This window comes from Lactuca serriola, chromosome 7 (genome assembly GCF_051521515.1).
Source record: "Lactuca serriola cultivar US96UC23 chromosome 7, Lser_US96UC23_V15, whole genome shotgun sequence".
Lineage (NCBI taxonomy): Eukaryota > Viridiplantae > Streptophyta > Magnoliopsida > Asterales > Asteraceae > Lactuca > Lactuca serriola.
Genome location: NC_136414.1, coordinates 75,091,961 through 75,113,595, shown reverse-complemented (window position 1 = coordinate 75,113,595; position 21,635 = coordinate 75,091,961). Strand labels below are relative to the sequence as shown.

The 21,635-nt window shown below is 33.0% G+C and overlaps 2 protein-coding genes and 1 long non-coding RNA gene across 7 annotated transcripts; all 3 read right to left on the bottom strand.

The window, feature by feature from the left end:
• Positions 1-1,194: 1,194 nt before the first annotated feature.
• Positions 1,195-2,150, bottom strand: LOC145062467 (EG45-like domain containing protein). Its single transcript, XM_079010071.1, has 3 exons — positions 1,979-2,150; positions 1,605-1,881; positions 1,195-1,397 (listed from the first exon to the last, which is right to left on the bottom strand). Exons 1-3 carry the CDS (start codon positions 2,085-2,087, stop codon positions 1,331-1,333), a joined length of 453 nt encoding a protein of 150 aa, XP_078866197.1. The 5' UTR covers positions 2,088-2,150; the 3' UTR covers positions 1,195-1,330.
• A 10,935-nt stretch (positions 2,151-13,085) lies between these two features.
• LOC145062677 (uncharacterized) lies at positions 13,086-15,108 on the bottom strand. Of its 5 annotated transcripts, none has more exons than XR_013687660.1 (4): positions 14,248-15,108; positions 14,047-14,155; positions 13,319-13,661; positions 13,086-13,202 (listed from the first exon to the last, which is right to left on the bottom strand). It is a non-coding gene; the product is annotated as an uncharacterized LOC145062677 (long non-coding RNA). The 5 variants fall into 5 exon arrangements; XR_013687661.1 differs by having other exon boundaries at positions 13,086-13,376; positions 13,603-13,661; positions 14,248-15,106; XR_013687658.1 differs by having other exon boundaries at positions 13,319-13,376; positions 14,248-15,105.
• Positions 15,109-17,603: 2,495 nt separating this feature from the next.
• LOC145062334 (EG45-like domain containing protein) lies at positions 17,604-18,462 on the bottom strand. Its single transcript, XM_079009952.1, has 3 exons — positions 18,286-18,462; positions 17,912-18,188; positions 17,604-17,814 (listed from the first exon to the last, which is right to left on the bottom strand). The coding sequence occupies exons 1-3, from the start codon at positions 18,392-18,394 to the stop codon at positions 17,808-17,810; spliced, it is 393 nt and encodes a 130-aa protein (XP_078866078.1). The 5' UTR covers positions 18,395-18,462; the 3' UTR covers positions 17,604-17,807.
• Positions 18,463-21,635: the final 3,173 nt, after the last annotated feature.

Here is a 21,635-nt window from a genome sequence, read left to right as displayed (position 1 = left end):
TAACCGGTTGAAAAGACCGTAGGGGTAGGCTAGCACCCAGATATGCTAGGCAGTATGTGACTTATGTGTTTATGTACTAGGATGATATGTGGTAGTGATAAGGGTGAAATAGTCTCTATTACCGGTTGAAAGAGACCGAAGGGGTAGGTCAGCACCCAGATATGCTAGGAAGTTACCGGTTGAAAGAGACCGAAGGGGTAGGCCAACAACCTGATATGCTAGGCGGTCACCGGTTGAAAGAGACTGAAGGGGTAGGCCAACACCTGGATATGCTAGGTAGTATGTGATTGTATGGTATGTGGTATGATGGGGGAACACACTAAGCTTCGTGCTTACAGTTTTCAGTTTTGGTTTCAAGTACTTCTTCTTCGAAAAGAAAGGAGTCGACATGATTGCAGCGCATCACAATATAAATTTCCGCATATGAGATCTTTAGGAGTTGTACTCTAATGTTGTTTTATCATGAGATCTTTGGGAGTTGTCACCGGTGATGTCGCAAATCGTCACCAGATAGATCGTTTAGCGGAGATACGTTCGCAATTGAAGTTACAGAAGAAATGGAAATGGAGTCTGGAAAGACGAAGTTGAATAAAAGGGGCGACCCTAATAGCGGAGACGTTAATAGTGGCCACAAAAGGGCTAGTAGCGGCGACATACTGAGGAAACTGAACGCGCCCTTTATGGGGATCACCAACCGTTGGATCGGATGAGAATCGTAGGGCCAGAATTTGGTCCAAGGTTGGTCAACAAATCGACACCTATAGAGGCGACATGTCCCCGCTAAAAGCGTCCTCTCTATTGCCTTCCACAGGAACAAACCCTATCCGTTGGATTATGTGCCGAACCAAGGGTCAGGATTGAAAGGAGAGTATCTACGACAGATCTCCAACGCATATCATTAGCGAACCCTCTATTAGTGACGACTTTGTTGTTTTAGTAGCGACACCAAGCGAGCCTAGTTTGGTGTCGCCGCTATTGGTCCTGTGGTCGCAAAAAGCGACGTCCCTAATACTCCCAATTCTTGTTGCGTTCCTTTTCGGCTATACTTATTAAATCTAAGATAAGGTGTCTAAGAATAATGTCTTGTTATTTATGCTCATATATTTCATTTTTCATGATTGAAAAAGGAAGACACATTCCGAAAAATAATTACAAAGTAATGAAACGAAATACGCAATCAAACAATAAACGAGCTGATAATTGAACTCCTTAAATAAGTATAATAGAAATCATATAACTAAATGCAGAAATTTTCTTCAACCGATACTTCATACATTGCCATGATACTTATAGAAGCATACAGTTAAAATACCTTTGAGTGTCTTTTATTTCAAAGTAAACTGATCATAAGAGAATTGATTTTAGCGTATTGCATACGTACTTCATTAATTCCCATCCTGAAAATCATAAAGAAAGTAAAAAATTATCAAAAGTCAAATAAAAGTATACAAATTAATTATACTCATAAGGGCGTTATGTCTATTAAACTCTATAAAATTCAATAGATTTCTACAATAATCATTTTGTATTTCATACAATTATACCAATCTCTATAAAGTTCGACTCTCCATGCTCTAAGAGAAAAGGGTTACGTGTATAATTACCGGTTATATTCAACGTTAATTCTCCCTGCATCCGTATTAGCAATCACAGCAAACGCCTCTTGGGAAAGGTCAACTTGATTTGCTGCACATCCGGGACAAAGATCTACAACAGTTACATCAACGCTTCTGCCTGTGCATGGGTTCAGAACACCGTCATTGGTTCTACCGGTGCAAGTAACACGGTACCTAGTTCCACATGCAGCTCTGTTGGCAAACAAACCACTGTTTGCTGCTAGAATCATAACACCACGATCTTCAAAGCCAAAACATGATGATGCTACATAAAACATTTTTCAAAATCTCAAAATTAATAAGCTACGTGCAAGATCATAAATGAATTTACTTTTATCTTTGATGTATGTATATGTACTTACGCACGTAGGGTGGAGTGTAGAAAGTTGCTTGGCCTGCAATGGCGTTAGCAACTGAACCAAAGCATGCAACCATGGCGATCAAGAAAAGAGTTCTCGCAATCAAACCCATCTTTGGTTTTTCTCTAACAGAAGCAAAAAAAAAAAAAAAAAAAAAAAAATATCTCTACTTCTTCTATATTTGAAAAAAGTAACTTGAAGAGTAGGAAGATGTGCCGAAAGTTTCTCCTACGTATTCAACAAATACAAATCATTTACAAAGTCAAAGAAAAGTTAGATGGATAGATATATGCTTCAGACTCCTTTCACGAGTGAGGAATTTAAAGACGCTTTATGGGGTTGTGGTAGGGACAAAATGCCAGGGCCGGACGCGTTTACTTTCAAATTCTGGAAGAGATATTAGGACGTCATTAAAGACGATCGATGTCATTAAGTTCTTGAAGTATCTTCAAGAGTTCACGCTGTGTTACACAAAGGTAGCAATTCGTCGTTAATTTCTCTTATTCTAGAGTTTAAAGACCCGATTTCCTTGAAGGATTATAGAACGATAGACTTGATTGGGTAGTTATATAAGGTGCTCACCCAAAAATCTATTATAATCACTACTTATTTTTATACAAATAAAAAGAAAATTTCAAGCTTGATGAATAGTTTCCTAATTTTCGTAGTCCTCTATCTTCTTTTTGTTTTATTCGAATTTAATTCCACTTCCCTAAAGAAAAGGAAACTTCCTTATTTGTCGTGGTTATATATATATATATATATATATATATATATATATATATATATATATATATATATATATATATATATTAGAATTAATATAATAATAATATTTTTTTAAGACGTTCAAGTATTTAAGCTTAAAGTACAACCAACTATTAATATAATTAGTATTTCCTTATTTTTAGGGATTGAATTAGTATTTTCATCAATTTTGACCCATCTTGTACTCCTAAAATATCTCTTCTCTGGTATCTTGTGCAATCGAAATCTGAAACACTTCTTTTCGACAAATCGTTTGAAATTTAAAAGCTCATTCAAATTGGAGTTCCCTGATTTTTTGCATAAAATATAGTTGATTAGAGACTAATTCAAATCTTCATCTCCTTTTCCTCCATGGAATCCACCACCACAATATTTTTTGGTTTTGGCATTGCACTTTTTATTTTTGTGAAACTGATCGATAATGGTGCAAGTGTTCTTAGAAGTATAACATGTCTCCGAATGGAACTAATTGCTTGAAAGAAACTATTTGCCGCCGCCGCTTTGCGCGGGCAAACGGCTAGTATATATATATATATATATATATATATATATATATATATATATATATATATATATATATATATATATATAAGAGAAAGAGAGAGAGGATCATTTGAGAACTCAAATTTCCCGAGAACCCGAGAACTAAAAGTAGAGCGTTAGATCAAAATCTTGAATGACTTATATTGATCATGGCGTAATTGTAATTATCACTTGTTTCGATGGTATCTTATACATTTTATTAATATTTAATAGGGCAAATTAGGAATTAAAAATATCAATCATAATAATCAATTTAACAAAATTAAAAAAAACAACCCACACACACAAACATGTGTTTCTCACTTTCTCTCTCATCTCTCAGGTTCTTCACGACTCCATCGTCCGCCTCCTTCTGATGAATATCTCTCCATGAGATCTTTCCGCCACCGATTTCTGCCAAGGATATCGCACAGACTAAAGATCGACGATCCACTCCATCTACCGCCTTCCTCCTCCTTCCATCCTGCATCTCTAGTTGTTCTGACAAACAACAACGAATACCAATCCACGATCCTCGTTTGGCATTTCAACGACGTCAAATCCACAATCCAAGAGATCTACGTCATTCATTTTTATGTTCGATTGCAACAATAAACCGTCGAATCGCATTTGTGGATCACCTCTATCTGGCGAGGATCTTATACCGCTAATGCCTTCTTTTCCAATCGCACCTCCAACTGCCCCAATCTACACAAACATCGTCACATATGGCTCCAACCTCCACAGTCCCCACTTATGTATCGATTATCAAGTAAGTATCATCAATCACTTCATGATTGAATTTGTTTTCATGACCTCGATCTGTTACATTGAAATGTTCCTAATCTGATTTACTTCAGTTTAATTCTATTCTTCCAATGTTGTTTGACATAGAATACTTTTTAAATCAAAACCACTGATTTTCGTGAGAGTGGAGATCTCCTTGTTCCGCTGACCACCTGTTCGATGAAATGCCTCAAAGGGTTTTGGGTTCTTTTGAGCTCAGAAGAAGTGACATCACATGGAGATCATCCTTTTGCGAAAATTGGAAGACATCAAGTGACATTTGCTATAACTTGCATTCTCGTTTTCACTTTATTGATTATTGTTTTCATCATATATTACATCAGTCTAGTTCCAAATGTTTTTGTGCCCTAGAATTCAACAAGCTCTTACAATATTTTCACTATTTCTGATGCTTTGGTGCAGATCCCCCTTACATTGAACCAATGTTTCTTGCTTATATCAGTTGGTTCTTTATCCCACTTCTTATTAGATCGCCTGTTTGAGGTAATATTTCTCTTCAGGTTTACATAATAGAGGAAAAAATGATAAGAGTTATTAGTTGATCAGAGATCAAATATGCTAGGAAAATGGGCATTCAACCATGTACACTTGGATACTGAGCCCAATTAAGCTAAATTTGTCCTTTTTTTTATTACTTTTATAAAAAAACAAAATACGTCTTACTTGAAACTAAGCTGGTATAGTTTAGCAGTCAACAATCATCACTAAATGGCTATGAGAAATCTATGAATTCATGTTTAATTCAAGTTCAGGAAAAAAAAAAAAAAAAAAAAAAAAAAAAAAAAAAAGACAAGGAATTGTTGCATAGCTTAAAAACACAATATATTGGATGCAATGATCTACTATTCCTTCCCTAGACCTCTAGTTAGCAACATATCCAAATGAAAAAAAGTCATTCTTAGGGACAAAAAGTCATTCATTTGACATGTTCCATTGTTATTTTTACCTGTAACTTACTAATATCCATGTTCTCTTGATAGAATATGTTGATACATGTTTTGGTTGCTTTCATCTTAACTAGCAAACTAATGTGATTGAACTTGAATTTTTTCACGAACCGTATTACTTGCACAATTTTGTTCAATCAACATTCAACGCCTTTTCTGCTGAAAAAATTAAAGGTAGAGACCATGCCACTTCTAGTTTATTAGTAACCAGAGTCAGCAATACTCTTTGGAGATCTTTCTTTCTTTTTTCCTCATTAAGTTCTGAATGAGAAATGTCTGTCTGCATAAAGTACTATATACATAAAGTCTTTTTTTTCTAGACCTAATAAACCATCTGAACTGGACTAAATGACCATTTTACCCTTACATTTCAAATGTATTGATGATCGGCCTGCTCCCAGGGGAAAGAAAAATGACAAGGGAAAAGACAAGAAGGTTGTCAAGGGAGCGAAAGGTCCTTCTCCGAAGAAACGCAAACCCTCCAAAGCAGCTCAATCTCCTCCACCAAAGAAGAGGAAGACTCAACCTAGGCGAAAGCTTATTCTTGCCTCCTCCTCCAGTGAATCTGAGGCAGAGAGTTCAGACTCCGAAGAGTCCCTACGAGGTAATACTCCTCCTCGTTCGCCTACCCCTGAGGTACATGTTTCCACTAGACCTGTCTCTCCTCCCCCAATCTCCATCTCTATTTCCATTCCCCCCATAACCTCCACTACTCAAATACCACCCACCTCTATCCCTGTACCACCTCCCATTTTCATTGAAGCTACCACAACAACCACCACTGGAGTTAGAACCAACGTATCTGATATGGGGGCTCCTACTTCAGCACCCGAAACCACTCCCACTACCGAACATACATCCGCACCCGAACCCACTTCCACAACCGAGCCTCCACCCTCACCCTCACCCTCATCTCCTGCTCACTCAGCAGATAATGAAGAACCTTTTCTTGGCGGAGAGAACATGACATTTGACTCGGTCTATTACATTCCGTATCAAATGCAAAGTAATGATGATGATGATGCTCCAGTCATCAAGAAGCATCTCAAGGAGCTTCATGAGAAAATCGATTCTCTCATTGCTTCCTCCTCTTCTTCCTCATAGTCTACCATCTCAGAGGCTGCTATTTAGGGGATTGTTGATACATTTACTAAGGCTCATGAAGCCTCTATCAACTCTGTCACTGCCGCTATCGACGCCTCTACCAAGGCGTGTGCTGCTGCGACCGAAAATGTCGAAAAACTATTTGTTGATGCTTCTTCTCTTTTGCAGTCTTTACAGGGAACTGCTGACTCCAATGCAGAGAGGCTTGACTCTCTTGTCAACAAGCTGGCTACCTCAGTTGCCTCCGAACTGCAGTCATTTGCTAGTCTTCGTCAATCTCTCAGTGAAGACAACACATTGTTTAAGGCGACTATTGAGGAGCGCCTGACTAAGCTGCATGAAGACCTAGCTGCCGAGAACTCCGTGATGGACACTCTCACTCGCAAGACCACTGCTCTCAAGGTCAAGAGTCTTCATCTTTTCCATTCTCAAAAGGAAGTTGAATCTCTTCAATCTGAGCGAGAGGTTATTTTTTCATGTGTTTCGGATGTCCACGCCGCCCTTTCCAACATCATTGAAGCCCATTATCCGATTCTGAATTACACAGTGAGGCGCACTCTTGCAGAAAAGCTTGCTCCTGCCCTTGCTCTCTTAAGCAAACTTGAAGGGCTCCTTGAGTTCGTGTCCATTCTGAAACAAGGGGGAGAAGATGTATCTCAACCGCCTCCCACCTCTACAGCAACTAAAGCAACCGAACCTCCTTCAGCAGGTCAAACCTCAGGTTTGGGTGTCAAAGACAAAGGAAAGAAAATTGCTGAAGACAGTGATGATGATGATGATAAAGAGACTATCGCAGATCTCTTAAAGAAGCAGGGTCGTGATAAAGATGATGACATGAGCGCTCTTGTTGCCCGAGAGTTTGAGGCAAACGAAAGAAAAATGAAGGAGACTCATGACCTTCTTGAGAGTAGGAAAACCCTTTTTCCTCCATGGACTCTTGAGAAGCTTTTGAAATAGGCTATTGAAACTCCCAGCATTATGTGGCTCGAACCAGTGATTTCATTGGATCGAATCAATTCTGTCGATTCTCAGTTCAACAAGCCACTGACCCGAAAAGCCTTCATCTTCCATGCCTTTGATAACGTTGCTGATGTCCCTCATCCTCATCCAAAGGTTGATAGGGAACTCTTCAAATTCTATCTGAAGTCTGCTCAACTACAGTATCAAACTTGGAGCGCTTAGAAGATTGTCAACGTCGGGTCCTCAAGCCGTTTCGTGAGGGGAACTTCACGAAAGTTCGGTTCAAAGTGTTGGGGGGTTCTGCTAAAACCGAACATGCCATATTGCTTGCTGATCTTCCCAACCTGAATCCACATGACTGGATTATTTTGCACAACATCCTCCTCACCAATGAAGCTGAGTATGGTCCGATTATTGATCAATTCAAGAGGATGCTCGTATGCTACATTATGGAAGTTGCCAAGATGGATGAGGAGATCGCTAGCATATTCAAGAAAAAGCCCACTATTTCTCCTGTTAGCTCTGCTAGTGATTTGAACATGATGCAGATGGGAAGGATCGACCCGAAACGGAATTCTGTCATGTTTACAAGGAACGAAGGCCAAAAATGCCTGTTCGCCTTGGCTGACAAGCACCTGTACACCACTGCATGCTTGGAACATGTTCTAGGAATCATTCATCGATGCAAGCAAAATTCAGCAGATGACAAGAAGTACTTTGATGACATGATCCAGTGGTACATTCGCTTCAACAGACCATCCTTGCTCTCATCCCATGTCTGTTTGAAACCACCAAGAAAATTCCTGCAGCTGGACCCAGCAAGCCGAAGTGATAGTCTCGCTCCAATTGACGCAAAGGGGGAGATTGTTAGGTCCAAAAGGTGTTGCGTCTTGGACTCGCTAGTTAGTCCATTTAGTCTACGGTATGGGCATGTCCATCCGTGAGTTATTTTATAGGGTTTTGTATTTATAGGTGCTTGCATACATCCTACTACGTAAGATTTGGAAGTTATTTTGTCAAGTATTTGATCTTTATCTTTTGTAATCCTAATATCCTCTACAGCGGAAGTTCTTTATCGAGCTCTGCTGAGGATTGAATCAATTGAATCATTCGACATATTCTGATTCATTCTTGTGTTTTATATTGCTGTTTTTCACTTTCGTGATTTACCTGTTAAAAGATCTAAACGATCAAAAAGTTTCTCAACTCTTCACCTTTCAATTAGAAAACCAATTGCCTTATTTTCACTTTAACAAGCCATGGCACTCTTTATGGTTTCCAAATAACATCAAGAACACTGGACACTCAATATTCCTCTTTTTTGTTGTTTATTCTTGTTTTGGTTTCATCATTGCGCTGAGTCTGCAGTCTAAAACAACACATTTAAAACAAAAACAACACAAATCAGTAAATTAAAAACTAAAAGTTGCTATTGAATTAGGAAATATGGAATAACAGTTTTAGAATTAGAAAAACGTTCAACTAATGAAGTCAATATTCAAGGATTCACTAAACTAACAAAATTCATAAATAAGAAAATTAGAAAAAAAATGGGATATTTAGAAATCAAAAACAAAACTCCATATTTCAGAAATTTGATTTCTACTTTTCCTGATAATAAAAAACAAAATTCTGCTTACCAAGTCTCCAAAGAAACTTCAAAAATCTTGTCTCCATAAATCATTGAATTAGCAAGATTGCACTTATGAAATCAGATAAGATTTATAACACGTCTAAAAGAAGAAATCAGATTAGATTTATAACACATCTAAAATAAATCTGATGAGGGAGGAGATGGGATATTGAATTTTCTACCTTTTTTTTATCTTCATGGCTGGAGGCTTGAAATCGAAGGTAGCCTTGAGTCATCATCTTCTCTAATCTACATGGCACCAATATCAATTTATATATTTTAGTTTAATGCCAAACGAACGGCCAACGGCTCAAGAACCGAAGCAATTCTCGTCTATCGTGCGATCGTTGTTGCGTGCCTCTGTCTCTCAGATCTAGCGCCCACCCTAACTGATTAAAGATTACAAGCTTTGGGCCACGTTTTAGTTTGGGTTAAATATTTACATACTACTGGTAACAGGCCTAACTTGATGCCCCCTTCCAAGGTTGCTGCTCTGGGCCTTTGCCCAACTCGCCCAGGTACCTGGGCCGGGCCTGCCAACTGGTTTGCGGTCAGGAACCAAATATTTCCATCTAAGGATGTTTAGATGTGCAATTTATGTACCCATTTCTCCACCTCAAAAAAGAATGAGAATTTATGTTGGATATGAATCTCCATTTATAGTAAAACATTTAAAACCATCAAGTGGAGATTCATTTATAGCTATATTTGATGATTATTATTTTGATGAATCATATTTTCCAACATTAGGGGGAGAAATAAAGAAGCTGGAAAATAAAATCTCTTGAAAGGAATTATCACTTTCAGTTTTAGATCCTCGTTCAAGTCAATGTGAACTTGAAATAAAAAAGATATTTCATTTACAAAATGTAGCAATTCAATTGTCAGATGCATTTACTGACCGTAAGAGAGTAACAAAGTCTCATGGACCAGCTGTAAATGCTCCAATTAGAATTAATATCCCAGAAGGAAAAAAATACAACTACAAATGAATCTAAGGCACGCATGGAGCGTGGATGACCAACCGGTTCCGAAGATAAAAATCTTCGAAAATGAAAGGGAGCAAATATAATTGATGGCCCAAAAGAGAAAACAGAATCTCTTGAAAAGATTAATGAAGCTCTAGAAGAACCCAATGAAACAACAAAAGAAAATAAGGGACCTGAAAAAAAATGAAAATGATGAGATCTCAATAAATTATGTCATGACAGGAATAAGATGGAACCCAAATAAGATAGACGTCAACGATAATTTTCATATCATGTTGCGTGCGAGATTTTGGAAGAAAATGAGGATCTTGAACCTAAATCTATAGAGGAATGTAGAAATAGAAAAGATTGGCCAAAATGAAAAGATGCAATCAACAAATAGTTTAATTTTCTTACTCAACGAAAAGTTTTTAGACGTGTAGTCCGCACACCAAGTGGAGTAAGACTAGTGGGACACAAATGGGTATTTGTGCACCAAAGAAACGAGAAAAATGAAGTTGTGACATATAAAGCAAGACTTGTTGCACAAGGCTTTACCCAAAGGCCCAAAAATGATTATGAAGAAACATACTCTCCTGTGGTTGATGCAATTACATTCCGTTATCTAATAAGTCTAGCAACACATGAAAAACTGGAGATGCGTCTGATGGAAGTAGTTACCGCCTATTTATATGGTTCACTTGAGAATGATATTTATTTGAAATCCTAGGAGGGTTTAAGGTGCCAGAAGCACAAACTTCTAATTCTCGAAAAGTATATTCGGTAGGGTTTAAGGTGCTAGAAGCACAAACTTCTAATTCTCGAAAAGTATATTCGGTAAAATTAAATAAATATTTGTATGGATTAAAACAATAAGACCATATGTGGTTCAATTTTTAAATACCATTTTGTTGAAAGAGGGCCACAAAAATGATCCAATAAGCCCATGTGCATTCATAAAAAGATTTGGATTCGAATTTTTCATAATTGATGTTTTGTAGATGATTTGAACATAATTGGAACTCCTGTAGAATTGGAAAAGGCCACTTCTTATTTTAAAGAAATACTTGAAATGAATGATCTTGGTAAAATGAAATTTTTGTTTGGGTCTTCAAATTAAGCACACAAAAATGGAGTTTTTGTACATTAATATCTAGAAAAGGTGCTTAAAATGCTTTATAGGAATAACTCACATCCATGAGTAACCCGATGGTGGTAAGGCACTTAGATGCCAAAAAGGACCAATTTCAACATCATAAAAAACATGAAAATCTTCTTGTTCACAAAGAATCATATCTTACTGTTATTGGTGCACTAATATATCTTACTATTAATACAAGACCTGATAAATCTTTTGTCGTAAACCTATTAGCAATATATAGTTCTTGTCTAACAAGAAGACACTGGAATAGAGTCAAACACATTCTTTGGTATCTTCGAGATACAGTGGATATGATTTTATACTAATTAAATTCATCAAATGCGAAGTTAAATTGGTTAAGTAGATGCTTGATATTTATCTGATCCACATAAAGCTCGAACTCAAACAGGTTATTTATTCAGTTATGGAGGTAAGAAAATTTCTTGACATTATGTTAAACAAACTTTAGTTGCTGCTTATTTTAACCATGCAGAGATTATAGCAATTCATAAGGCAAGTCATGAATATATTTGGTTAAGAAAGTTAACTCAATATATTCGCAAGAATTGTGGTCTAGCTTCTAACAGGGATGTTCCAACCATACTATATGAAGATAATACGACTAGTATAGCTCCATTCAAGGAAGGATTTATCAAAGGAGACAAAACCAAGCATATATCAACCAAGTTCTTTTTCACTTATGATCTTCAAAAAGAGTGTGGCATCAACATCCAGAAAATTCAATCAACTAACAACATTCCCGATTTGTTCACTAAAGCACTTCCGACATCCAAATATGAAAAGATGGTACGAAACATTGCTATGTGGCGCTCCAAGGAAATCAAGTGATGTGCTGATCAAGGGGAGTTTGAAACATATTGTACTTTTTTCCTTAGCTATGTTTTTCCCGCTGGGTTTTCTTTGCAAGGTTTTTAACGAGGCAATTGTTTTCAATATCTATTATTAATCATGTACTCTTTTTCTTTAGTAAATGATTTTTCCCATGAGGTTTTACCTATTAAGGTTTTAATGAGGCATGATACAATCGACATTCAAAGGGGAGTGTTATCAAATATTAGTTTGTGAATGACCATTGGATTCCCCATTTCTCCCATAACTCTCTATCATTATTTACCATTGGTAACAACCATTTCAATGTGTTTTATGAGTGTAATAATGCACCATCATAATGTGCATTCATCTTTCATCTTATTTTGGTTGTATAAATAGCGAGTCATATGTATTAGAAAGTTGATAATTTCATCACAAGTATTGGAATGAAAGTTCTCTCCACTCTCATGACTTTCTTTACTTTATAATTTATCTTATTATTTGATCATATTTTATAACACGTTATCAGCACGATTCTACCATAGAGCTCCAACTCCTTATTTTTCTTGTCAATTTCAAGTATGTATTTTTTTATAAGTTTACATTGCTATGCGGCGCTTCAAGGAAATCAAGTGATGTGCTGATCAAGGGGAGTTTGAAACATATTGTACTTTTTTGCTTAGCTATTTTTTCCCGTTGGGTTTTCTTAGCAAGGTTTTTAACGAGACAATTATTTCCAATATCTATTATTAATCATCTACTCTTTTTCTTTAGTAACTGGTTTTTCCCATGAGGTTTTACCTATTAAAGTTTTAACGAGACATGATACAATCGTCATTCAATGGGGAGTGTTATTAAATATTAGTTTGTGAATGACCATTGAATTCCCCATTTCTCCCATAACTCTCTATCATTACTTAGCATTGGTAACAACCATTTCAATGAGTTTTATGAGTGTAATAATGCATCATCATAATTTGCATTCATCTTTCATCTTATTTTGGTTGTATAAATAGTGAGTCATATATATTAGAAAGTTGATGATTTCATCACAAGTATTGAAATGAAAGTTTTCTCCACTCTCATGACTTTCTTTACTTTATAATTTATCTTGTTATTTGATCATATTTTTATAAAAATGGAATCATTAATATTACATTTAACACTCGATAGTTCATCATAATTTTTTTATATTGCATTTAACACTGGATAGTTCATCATAATTTTTTTTTATATAAGTTTGTATGTAAACACAAAGTAAGCGGCAAAACAATTTAATAATTTTTTTTTTTTTTAAAATTAGTCACCTAAGTTTCATTATTATCAACTAGTGAAGGCTCCCCCGCTTTGCGGGCGTTGGCAACCTTCGGTTTTGTTATTTAGTACTCAATATCATTATAACGTTTCCAAATTCAAAAGGATAGTTAAACAATTCAAAATTGAAATTTTACTTAAGAGAATAATAAAGGGAGAATGCATTATCAAAACAACCCAAAAATGATGCTTCTTCTCCCAATTCCACCAATACATCATCAATTTGTCCATCCTACAACAATCAATAATAATTTATTCTTAAATATAATTACAATAACTAATATTAAAAACAATAATATGATAGTTTAGTAAACAGTTAAGTTATTCATTATGTTGGTCGATAGGCACCTTCACAGCTACATATCAATTAGTCATGGACTTACACTTCCCTTCAGTAGTTCTAGAGCTGTAAACAGAAACAAAACAGTTAAGTATAATGACACAAATACCCTCAAAGAAAAACTTTGCTAATGCTTCAACACGACGGGTGCTATAATAGGGCGTTAATAGTAAAAAAACTACTCCACATATGTTTGACAATAGGCAACTGGTATAGGTGCAGGTGTTGTTAAATTAGTAATAAAACAATGGAAAGAATGACTAAACAAAACTTGGAATATATAGAAGATTACCACTGTGAAGTTAACAACTTCATTTTCATTATTTTTACCATATGGGCTATCTCTATTGCCTGTTACAAAACATGTTTGATTCCAAAAAAAGTAAAACAAAAAAGATTAAAATGTATGATATTTTGATTACTTACGATATTAACAATGATGGCCATATCAAAGATCAGAAGAGTCTCATTACAGAAATGATAGGAGTTCTTTTAATTTTTAATAGAGTAACAACTTACTGAGCCAACGAAATTAGAAACAATTATGATGAACAAAATAATCAAATACCCAAATATAATCCAAATATGATTGATTGAACAAAAACAAAAAAAAAAAAAAAAAAAAAAAAAATCAACAAATTCAATAATTTGACTGTGTATATGGAAAATATATTTATAATCAGAAAAAGCTAAGCCACAAAATTTGATAAAATAAGAAAATGACCAATAAATTTACCTAATCTGGGATCCTAGGAAGATGAGACGCGTATTTTGATACCTGTACACCCCAATTACATCATAGCAATGACATGATGTGGTTGGTTCTGAGCAGATGAAATCAATATCTGCTTTTTTGAAGTGGGGTATTAAGAGAGTAAACGAACACCATTTGAGTAATGTATATGAAGAATCTGAAGAGTCAAAGAGGAATCAATACCTTTTATAACCATGTAAAGAGTAAAAGAGTCCTCTGATCCTACAGATGCTGAAGAAGAAGGGCAATTGAAGAGAAATGACGGAAATTTGAGTCTCACAAGGCATCATAGAAGTCTGTGTCAGTGGATTCCTATCTGATATCCGAAGAAAAATGGCAATCGAAGCGAAAATGAAGAAACCCAATATTGATGTCGTCTTGAAGTCCTGCTTAGTAATTCCTAAAGTGAAAACCTGGATGATTCTTGCGAAGGGTTATTAAATCAAAGTTTACAATTTCCATTCATTAACATAAAAAAGAGAAATAATTCAAGAGCAAGAATTGAAATTAGAGAAATAACAGGGCAGCAAGAGGAGGTACAATAAGAACAAAAAGAAGAAGGTGTGGTGAGGTACGATTGCTCATTGTGTCTTCTCCCTCAAAACCTCAACGGGGAACTGAACCATTGAGTGCACCAAGGAATCAGAAACATAGTAAGCAATCGTCGATGACCTGTATAAGGGTTTCCTTAGAAGTAGACGACGATCTTCCGATGGGACTCGTCAATGTCGGGGGCGTAACGAATTCGGGTGTCAAGCGAAGGGTTTGCTATGGCGGTGTTGATGAAACCCAAAAAAAATTGATGGGTCTAAAAAAGGAGTAAACAACATCGGAGGATGAAGTCGTCGATGAGGTAGAATCCGTGGGGTTGGGGTAGATCGAAGTAGCATAGGGTAGAAGAAGGTTGAAGGGAAGGAACTCGAAAAATTAAATGAGAACCGGATTAGGCGGTGGAGTGGTGGGGTTACCAAGAAGTATTAAGGCGGTCGGTTGGGAAGCATCTAGTTAAACTGTATATGAAGATGAGTGTAGTGTATCTGTTGGACGATGAAGATGGTTGAGAACCAGTGGTCTTCGTTTGAATGGATAGGTTTGATAGGTTTGATCTGATCCGTAAATCCAAATTGATTTCGGTTTTCAAAACATGGATTCGAATTGTTCAAATTAAATTCAAATCCGATCCAATCCGATCCAATTGCAATTCGGTTGGATCGGTTTTTGTAATTCGGTTTCAAAATTCGAATCATTTTAAAACGACATATAATTATAATATTACCCAACTTTACACAAGAAGCAAAAACAAATAATTCAGTTGTGATTTGAAATTTATAAACAACTAATAAAAAGATATATATTATAGTTAAATATTTTATAGATACAAAACTTTCGAGAGAAAATGCATATTAATGTTTTTTTTATCGGGTCAAACGTTTTGAACCTATTTGAAAAAATAAATTACAAAATTAATAAATAATTATAGATATATATTATAAATAGATAAATAATAAATGTTTATTCGGTTTTTTTGGACTATTCGGTTATTATTTTATAAATCAAAATCAATCCGAAATCCAAAATAATAGTTCGGTTTGTTGAAAACCAATCCAAAAATCCGAATATCCAAACCAAATAGTCCAATCCAAATTGTCCAATTGGATAATTTGGTTTTATCCGAATAGTGAACAGCCCTATTGAGAACACGTAGTAAAAGCGAATGCGGTGGAACTGAAAGACGTTACCCGATTAAAAAAAAGAGCATGTGTGGACAAAAATACCCCTGAGAATTTGGTCCAGTCAACAGGAAGAACTGTTGGATTGGGAACCCTTTTTTTATATAATTATATAATAAATAAAATAATCTTTTGCATTTTTTGACATAACAAAAAGTATAATTAATTACCGATAGTATTTACTTTTTAAATAGAGCCCTTAAACTTAAACATATGAAAATTTTATAACTTTTTGTATTTTTATTCGGAATCGTATACTAAATAATAAATATTATATAATTATCTATTATATTAAGTTGGGTGCAGTTTGGTTATTTGTTGCTATTGGAAAAATTAAAAACCGCAACGCACCGCAATTTATCACTTGAAAATTTTTAAACTCTAGCATCAATTTTTGTTTTGGTTTCAGTTTATATGGTTTTGTCGGTTACTTTTAGGTGTCATTTGATTTTAGTTCACCCTTTTATTCTTCATAAAAAACAAGCGTATACATAGCTTATTGATAAAATGCACATTTTTTCGACCAAAACATATGTTGTTTTTAGTAAAAAAAAAAATATGTTTTTATTTCAATACAAAACAACACAATTTTATTTTTAAAAGAAAATAAGATGCTTACGATTCGTCGAATCCTCCCTCTTAAAGTCCACCTAATCTCTAAAACAAAATTATTTTTCGATAGAAAAGTATTCATCGACTCCGTATTGCATAATCTTTAAAACCAAAAATATTTTTCTGATAGAAAACTAATATCCATCTAGAAAATATTCATTAACTATTCACCGAAAGTAAATTATTTGCCATCTAATGAAAATACATTATTCTTCTTTGATATTATTTGAGAAACGAAACTAATCGCCGTCCAATGCATTGCACAGGTACCCTACTAGTGTGTGTGTGTGTGTGTGTGTGTGTGTGTGTGTATATATATATATATATATATATATATTAATTTCTTTACAAAATGTCAAAATTACCCGATATATTTATTTATTTTAAATCTTACAATAGTCTATTAAAAGAAGTCGGTATATATATCATTACCAATTTGTACAAACCAAATTTATTGGTGGCCAAATATATTGGTACCAAGTATATATGGTACGGTACCTGTAATAAATTTTTATAACAATTATAATTGGTACAGTACACGGTTTAAGGAAAAGTGAATTTGTACCGGACCAATCTCTCCTAATTCCTTTTACATTTGCTTTTTATTGTATGATATATTATACGAACAATTTTTGTAATTTATTTTTCGTACAAAAACAAAGCCTATCAACATATAAAAGTTTCATATGACTAAAATTTTAAACCTTAAATATTTACTATCCAAAAGACACTTATTTTTTATTATGTAATATAATATAATTTTATTTTGTAAGATAGAAAAATGTAGAAAAGTATCATTGTTTGAAAAGCATGTTTTTATAACGTGTGTTGGCCCTTAAAAAAGTACACTCATTCGGGCATATCATTAAAAACAAACGAGTAAATTACAAGAATGGTCTATGGTTATGGTTAATATGCACGTTTAGTTTTTAACTTATTTTTTTAACTCGGAAGGTATTTACTGTTTGTTTTTGTTCCACGTTTGATCTCTGTTTTACCTAAAAAGACTATTTTGCATTTGATTTTTTAATTTATTTAAATAAAGTGAGGTAGATAAGATCAGATAAAATGAGGTGGAAGTGGATTAGATTGTTTATTTAAATAAATTAAAAAATAAATGACAAAATAATCTTTTTATATAAGATAGGAATGGTGTAATTTACTCTTAGAAGAAAATATGCAATCAATAAGCGATACTTGAACTCCTTAAAAGAGTAATAAATTTATATAACGAAACGTAGAAATTTTATTCAGCCCATACATCATACATATATTGCCATGAGACGTATACAAGCATATCCGCACATGCTTAATTAAATACATTTGAGTATCATTTATTTTAAAACAAACTGATCAGAAGAGAATTGATTATTGGCGTATTGCATACGTATTTTTATTAAATCAGATCCTGAAAATCACAAAGAAATTAAGTAAAAAGTTAGTCAAAACTCAAATAAAAAGTATACACGTTTAAACATAGACAAAAAGGTTAAGTGTATAATTACCGGTTATATTCAATGTTAATTCTCCCCGCATCCGTATTAGCAATCACAGCAAACGCCTCTCGGGAAAGGTCAACTTGATTTGCTGCACATCCGGGACAAAGATCTACAACAGTTACATCAACGCTTCTGCCTGTGCATGGGTTCAGAACACCATCATTGGTTCTACCGGTGCAAGTAACACGGTACCTAGTTCCACATGCAGCTCTGTTGGCAAACAAACCACTGTTTGCTGCTAGAATCATAACACCACGATCTTCAAAGCCAAAACATGATGATGCTACATAAAACAAAATTCAAAATCACAACATTAATAAGCTACATGCATGATCATAAATGAATTTACTTTTATCTTTGATGTATGTATATGTACTTACGCACGTAGGGAGGCGTGTAGAAAGTTGCTTGGCCTGCAATGGCGTGAGCAACAGAAGTCAAGTATGCAACCATGGCAATCAGGAAAAAAACTCTTGTCATGAAACCCATCCTGGTATGTCTCTTTTTATAACCCTATATAAGTATGAGATGTGAAGTTGTATGCTCAATTTGGTGAACAAAAACAAAGAAAGGCTTTTTATTTATAGCCAAAAAAGCTAACATAAACATGCACTAGTAAAATGTGCCACAATTTTCTCCTACGTATTCAACAAAATACAAATGTATCGTTTAATAGTCAAGGAAGTGAATGGGATCGATGTGAAATTTGGTCGGTCTCTCAAGTTCTAGATGATGGTTAGTTATTCCAATGTCTCTCAAATTAAAATCTTTTGTTTAATTTATTTTAATTTCAATTGGTGGTGAGATGACCTTGAGATTTCAAGTCTCATCTTGGAATAGATGAAATTTATACATGGAACTTATGAGTAAATAAAACTCTCTTGCAGCCTTTTTTTTCTTTTCTTTCTTACACACGCAAACACACAAAAACAAATCCAAAAAAAACAAAAACAAAAAAAAAAACCCAATAATGATTACTGTTTTAATTAATTGTGAATGTTATAATACTTTTTTTTTGTCATATAGCCTTGAATGTTAAATAAATCCAATACGAACGTATTCACATTACTAAACAACTTATTCTTTTAGTAATTGTTATAGACTAACATTGTTGATACGTTCACTCAATAATTGTCCATCCACATTATAATCTAGCTATATATATATATATATATATATATATATATATATATATATATATATATATATATATATATAACTATTTGTATTTTGTATTTATCTTTTTTTATTCGGAATATCTCTGTGTTATTTTTTTGTTATAATTTTCAAAGATAATATATATATATATATATATATATATATATATATATATATATATATATATATATATATATATATATATATATATATATATATATATGAAAAAACTATATTGTCAATTTCGTTTATATTATTTTCTTAAAATTATTTTATCAACTGTTTTCGATCACACCCTTACCCTTACCCTTACCCCCAAGATCACCATCACCATAAGCACAATCCGAGTGGAAAAAAATGGGACATCAATTATCTTTTGGTGGAATGTTCCCTTGACAACAAAATTATTAGGACAATAACATGAATAACTCTTAAAATTATTAATATTTTTTTGATTAAAAATAACAACAATAATTTAATCTAGGGGGTGTTTGGCTTATCTTATGAGAGACCAAAAGTTCTTTTAGGAAAAGTTGCAAAAAATCAGGTTTTCATGACTTTTCCGAAAAATTGATTTTCCTTATAGCCAAAATCTAAAAGTAGCTTTTAAAAGTGCTTTTACCAAACATATTTTATTTTTTATCTTTTCCTAAAAGAACTTTTGGCCTCTCAAAAGATAAGTCAAACACCCCCTTATCTAATAACAATAAACACATTAAATAAGAAAAAACAATGATAATATTGACAATATATAAAATACAATCATAGCATAACCATATATATATATATATATATATATATATATATATATAATAACACAAAAATTAGAAAACAATAATACAACAAAAAAAAAACAAAAAAAAAATCCAAAAAAAAAATGGGTTTATTTAAACACCTAAAAGAGAGAAATGTTACATATAGAAATACCTAATTTATATAATGTGCTTACACTTTATTTATGGTGTTTCTTCTATACCTGCTAAGTTCTTTTGTTTTTTAAATTTTCATTAATTTGTTTCTTTATATTAATAAAAGTAGGTGAATATGTTCGCGTTTCATAGAATACAATAATATATTTGAAATCTGTACAAATATATGTTTTTTAAATATATCAATGATATAGTTCTTAGCCCTTATATAATAAATCTTGTAATAAGTTCGTACAAACATTGTTTGTTTTGATTTATATGATAATGTAGACATCTTTAAAATTCTATAATCTCAGTTGTCTTAATGGTCTCTACGTACGGGTTACTCATGAATAAAATTAAATATAATATATGGTTTAATAATATTTATAATACCTATTAGGATTAATTAGTTTTAAAAAGGTTATTTGCTTAAAATTTCAATTTATATCATTGTAATTATTTAAAACATCAAGCATTGTTTTTGTTTTAAATGTAATAATATTATTTTTGCACATAATATTACTTTTAATTATTATTGTTGTAAGTTATTTAAAATAACCTATTTGAAACTTTTAATTATTTTAATTTAGTTTCAGAAATTTAACTTTTTTAAAATTTATTTGATGAATATTGTTACTTTCTTTGATTGTAACAATTTAAAATAACAAACATTGTTTTTTTTAAATATAACATTATAATTTTTTATATAATATTAGATTTAACTATTCTTATTATAAGTTATTTATTTGAAAATTCTTAATGATTATAAAAAATAGTTTCATAGTTTTTTGTTGTTAATTTAGGATTACAATTTAGGTTTAATACTATAATTTATAACTTGTAACTATTTATAAAAAAAGTCTCTCGATTTTTTTTTCAAGTTTAACTGAAATTTTGATTTAAGTTAACTATTTAACATTATATTGAAATTAATAATTTAACTATTATGCATAATAAAATCATAAAATATACGAAAGTTGTGACTTTAAAATAACAACATCTTACATACGACAACATATCTAAACTAATAAGCTAACTATAATATGTTAAAAAGTCAAAGTCATAATTTTATAAATAAAAGTAAAATGTGATATTGTAATATTGTGGTTTAGTTAATTTATGATTAGAATTTAGTTTTTGCATTAATTTAACATTACTAACCAATTTATAATAATTATTAGAAAGAAATTGAAAAGTCATGGAGATTTCAAATGCATGTAGTGTAAGTAAAAATGTGTATTTTATAAGTATATACATATATAAATTGAGAGATAGATATAGATAATCTATTATTTTCTGATTGGGGGTCGTTTGTCTAACATTTGGTAATGTTTAGTAGGTCATATGGCATAAATGTTTACGTGTATATGGAATCACTACTAGAAAAAGGCTATTCAAGAGAGACGATGCTTATCGTAAATAACCATAGGTGCCAAACATATGTATGTCATTGAAAGCCTGTTATAAATGAAGATAACAAACATTTGGGATGTTATATGCTAACGATATACATTTATGACCTATAGTTAAGACATACATACATGACATGCATTTATGATTGACTTTGTATGCTATAATTTGTAAAAATTTCGTGTTTCTTGACATACATTTTAGCGGAATCTCAACTACATTCTCATTATTTTGGAAAAAGTTACGAAAGT

Excerpts from the sequence above, each read along its gene's own strand:
- LOC145062334 (XM_079009952.1), bottom strand. The coding sequence starts at position 18,394 with ATGGGTTTCATGACAAGAGTTTTTTTCCTGATTGCCATGGTTGCATAC. Across the intron at positions 18,189-18,285 it reads CTACACGCCTCCCTACGTGC|CATCATCATGTTTTGGCTTT; the intron begins GTAAGTACATAT and ends TGTTTTATGTAG.
- LOC145062467 (XM_079010071.1), bottom strand. The coding sequence starts at position 2,087 with ATGGGTTTGATTGCGAGAACTCTTTTCTTGATCGCCATGGTTGCATGC. Across the intron at positions 1,882-1,978 it reads CTACACTCCACCCTACGTGC|CATCATCATGTTTTGGCTTT; the intron begins GTAAGTACATAT and ends TGTTTTATGTAG. Across the intron at positions 1,398-1,604 it reads ATTAACGTTGAATATAACCG|GATGGGAATTAATGAAGTAC; the intron begins GTAATTATACAC and ends TATGATTTTCAG.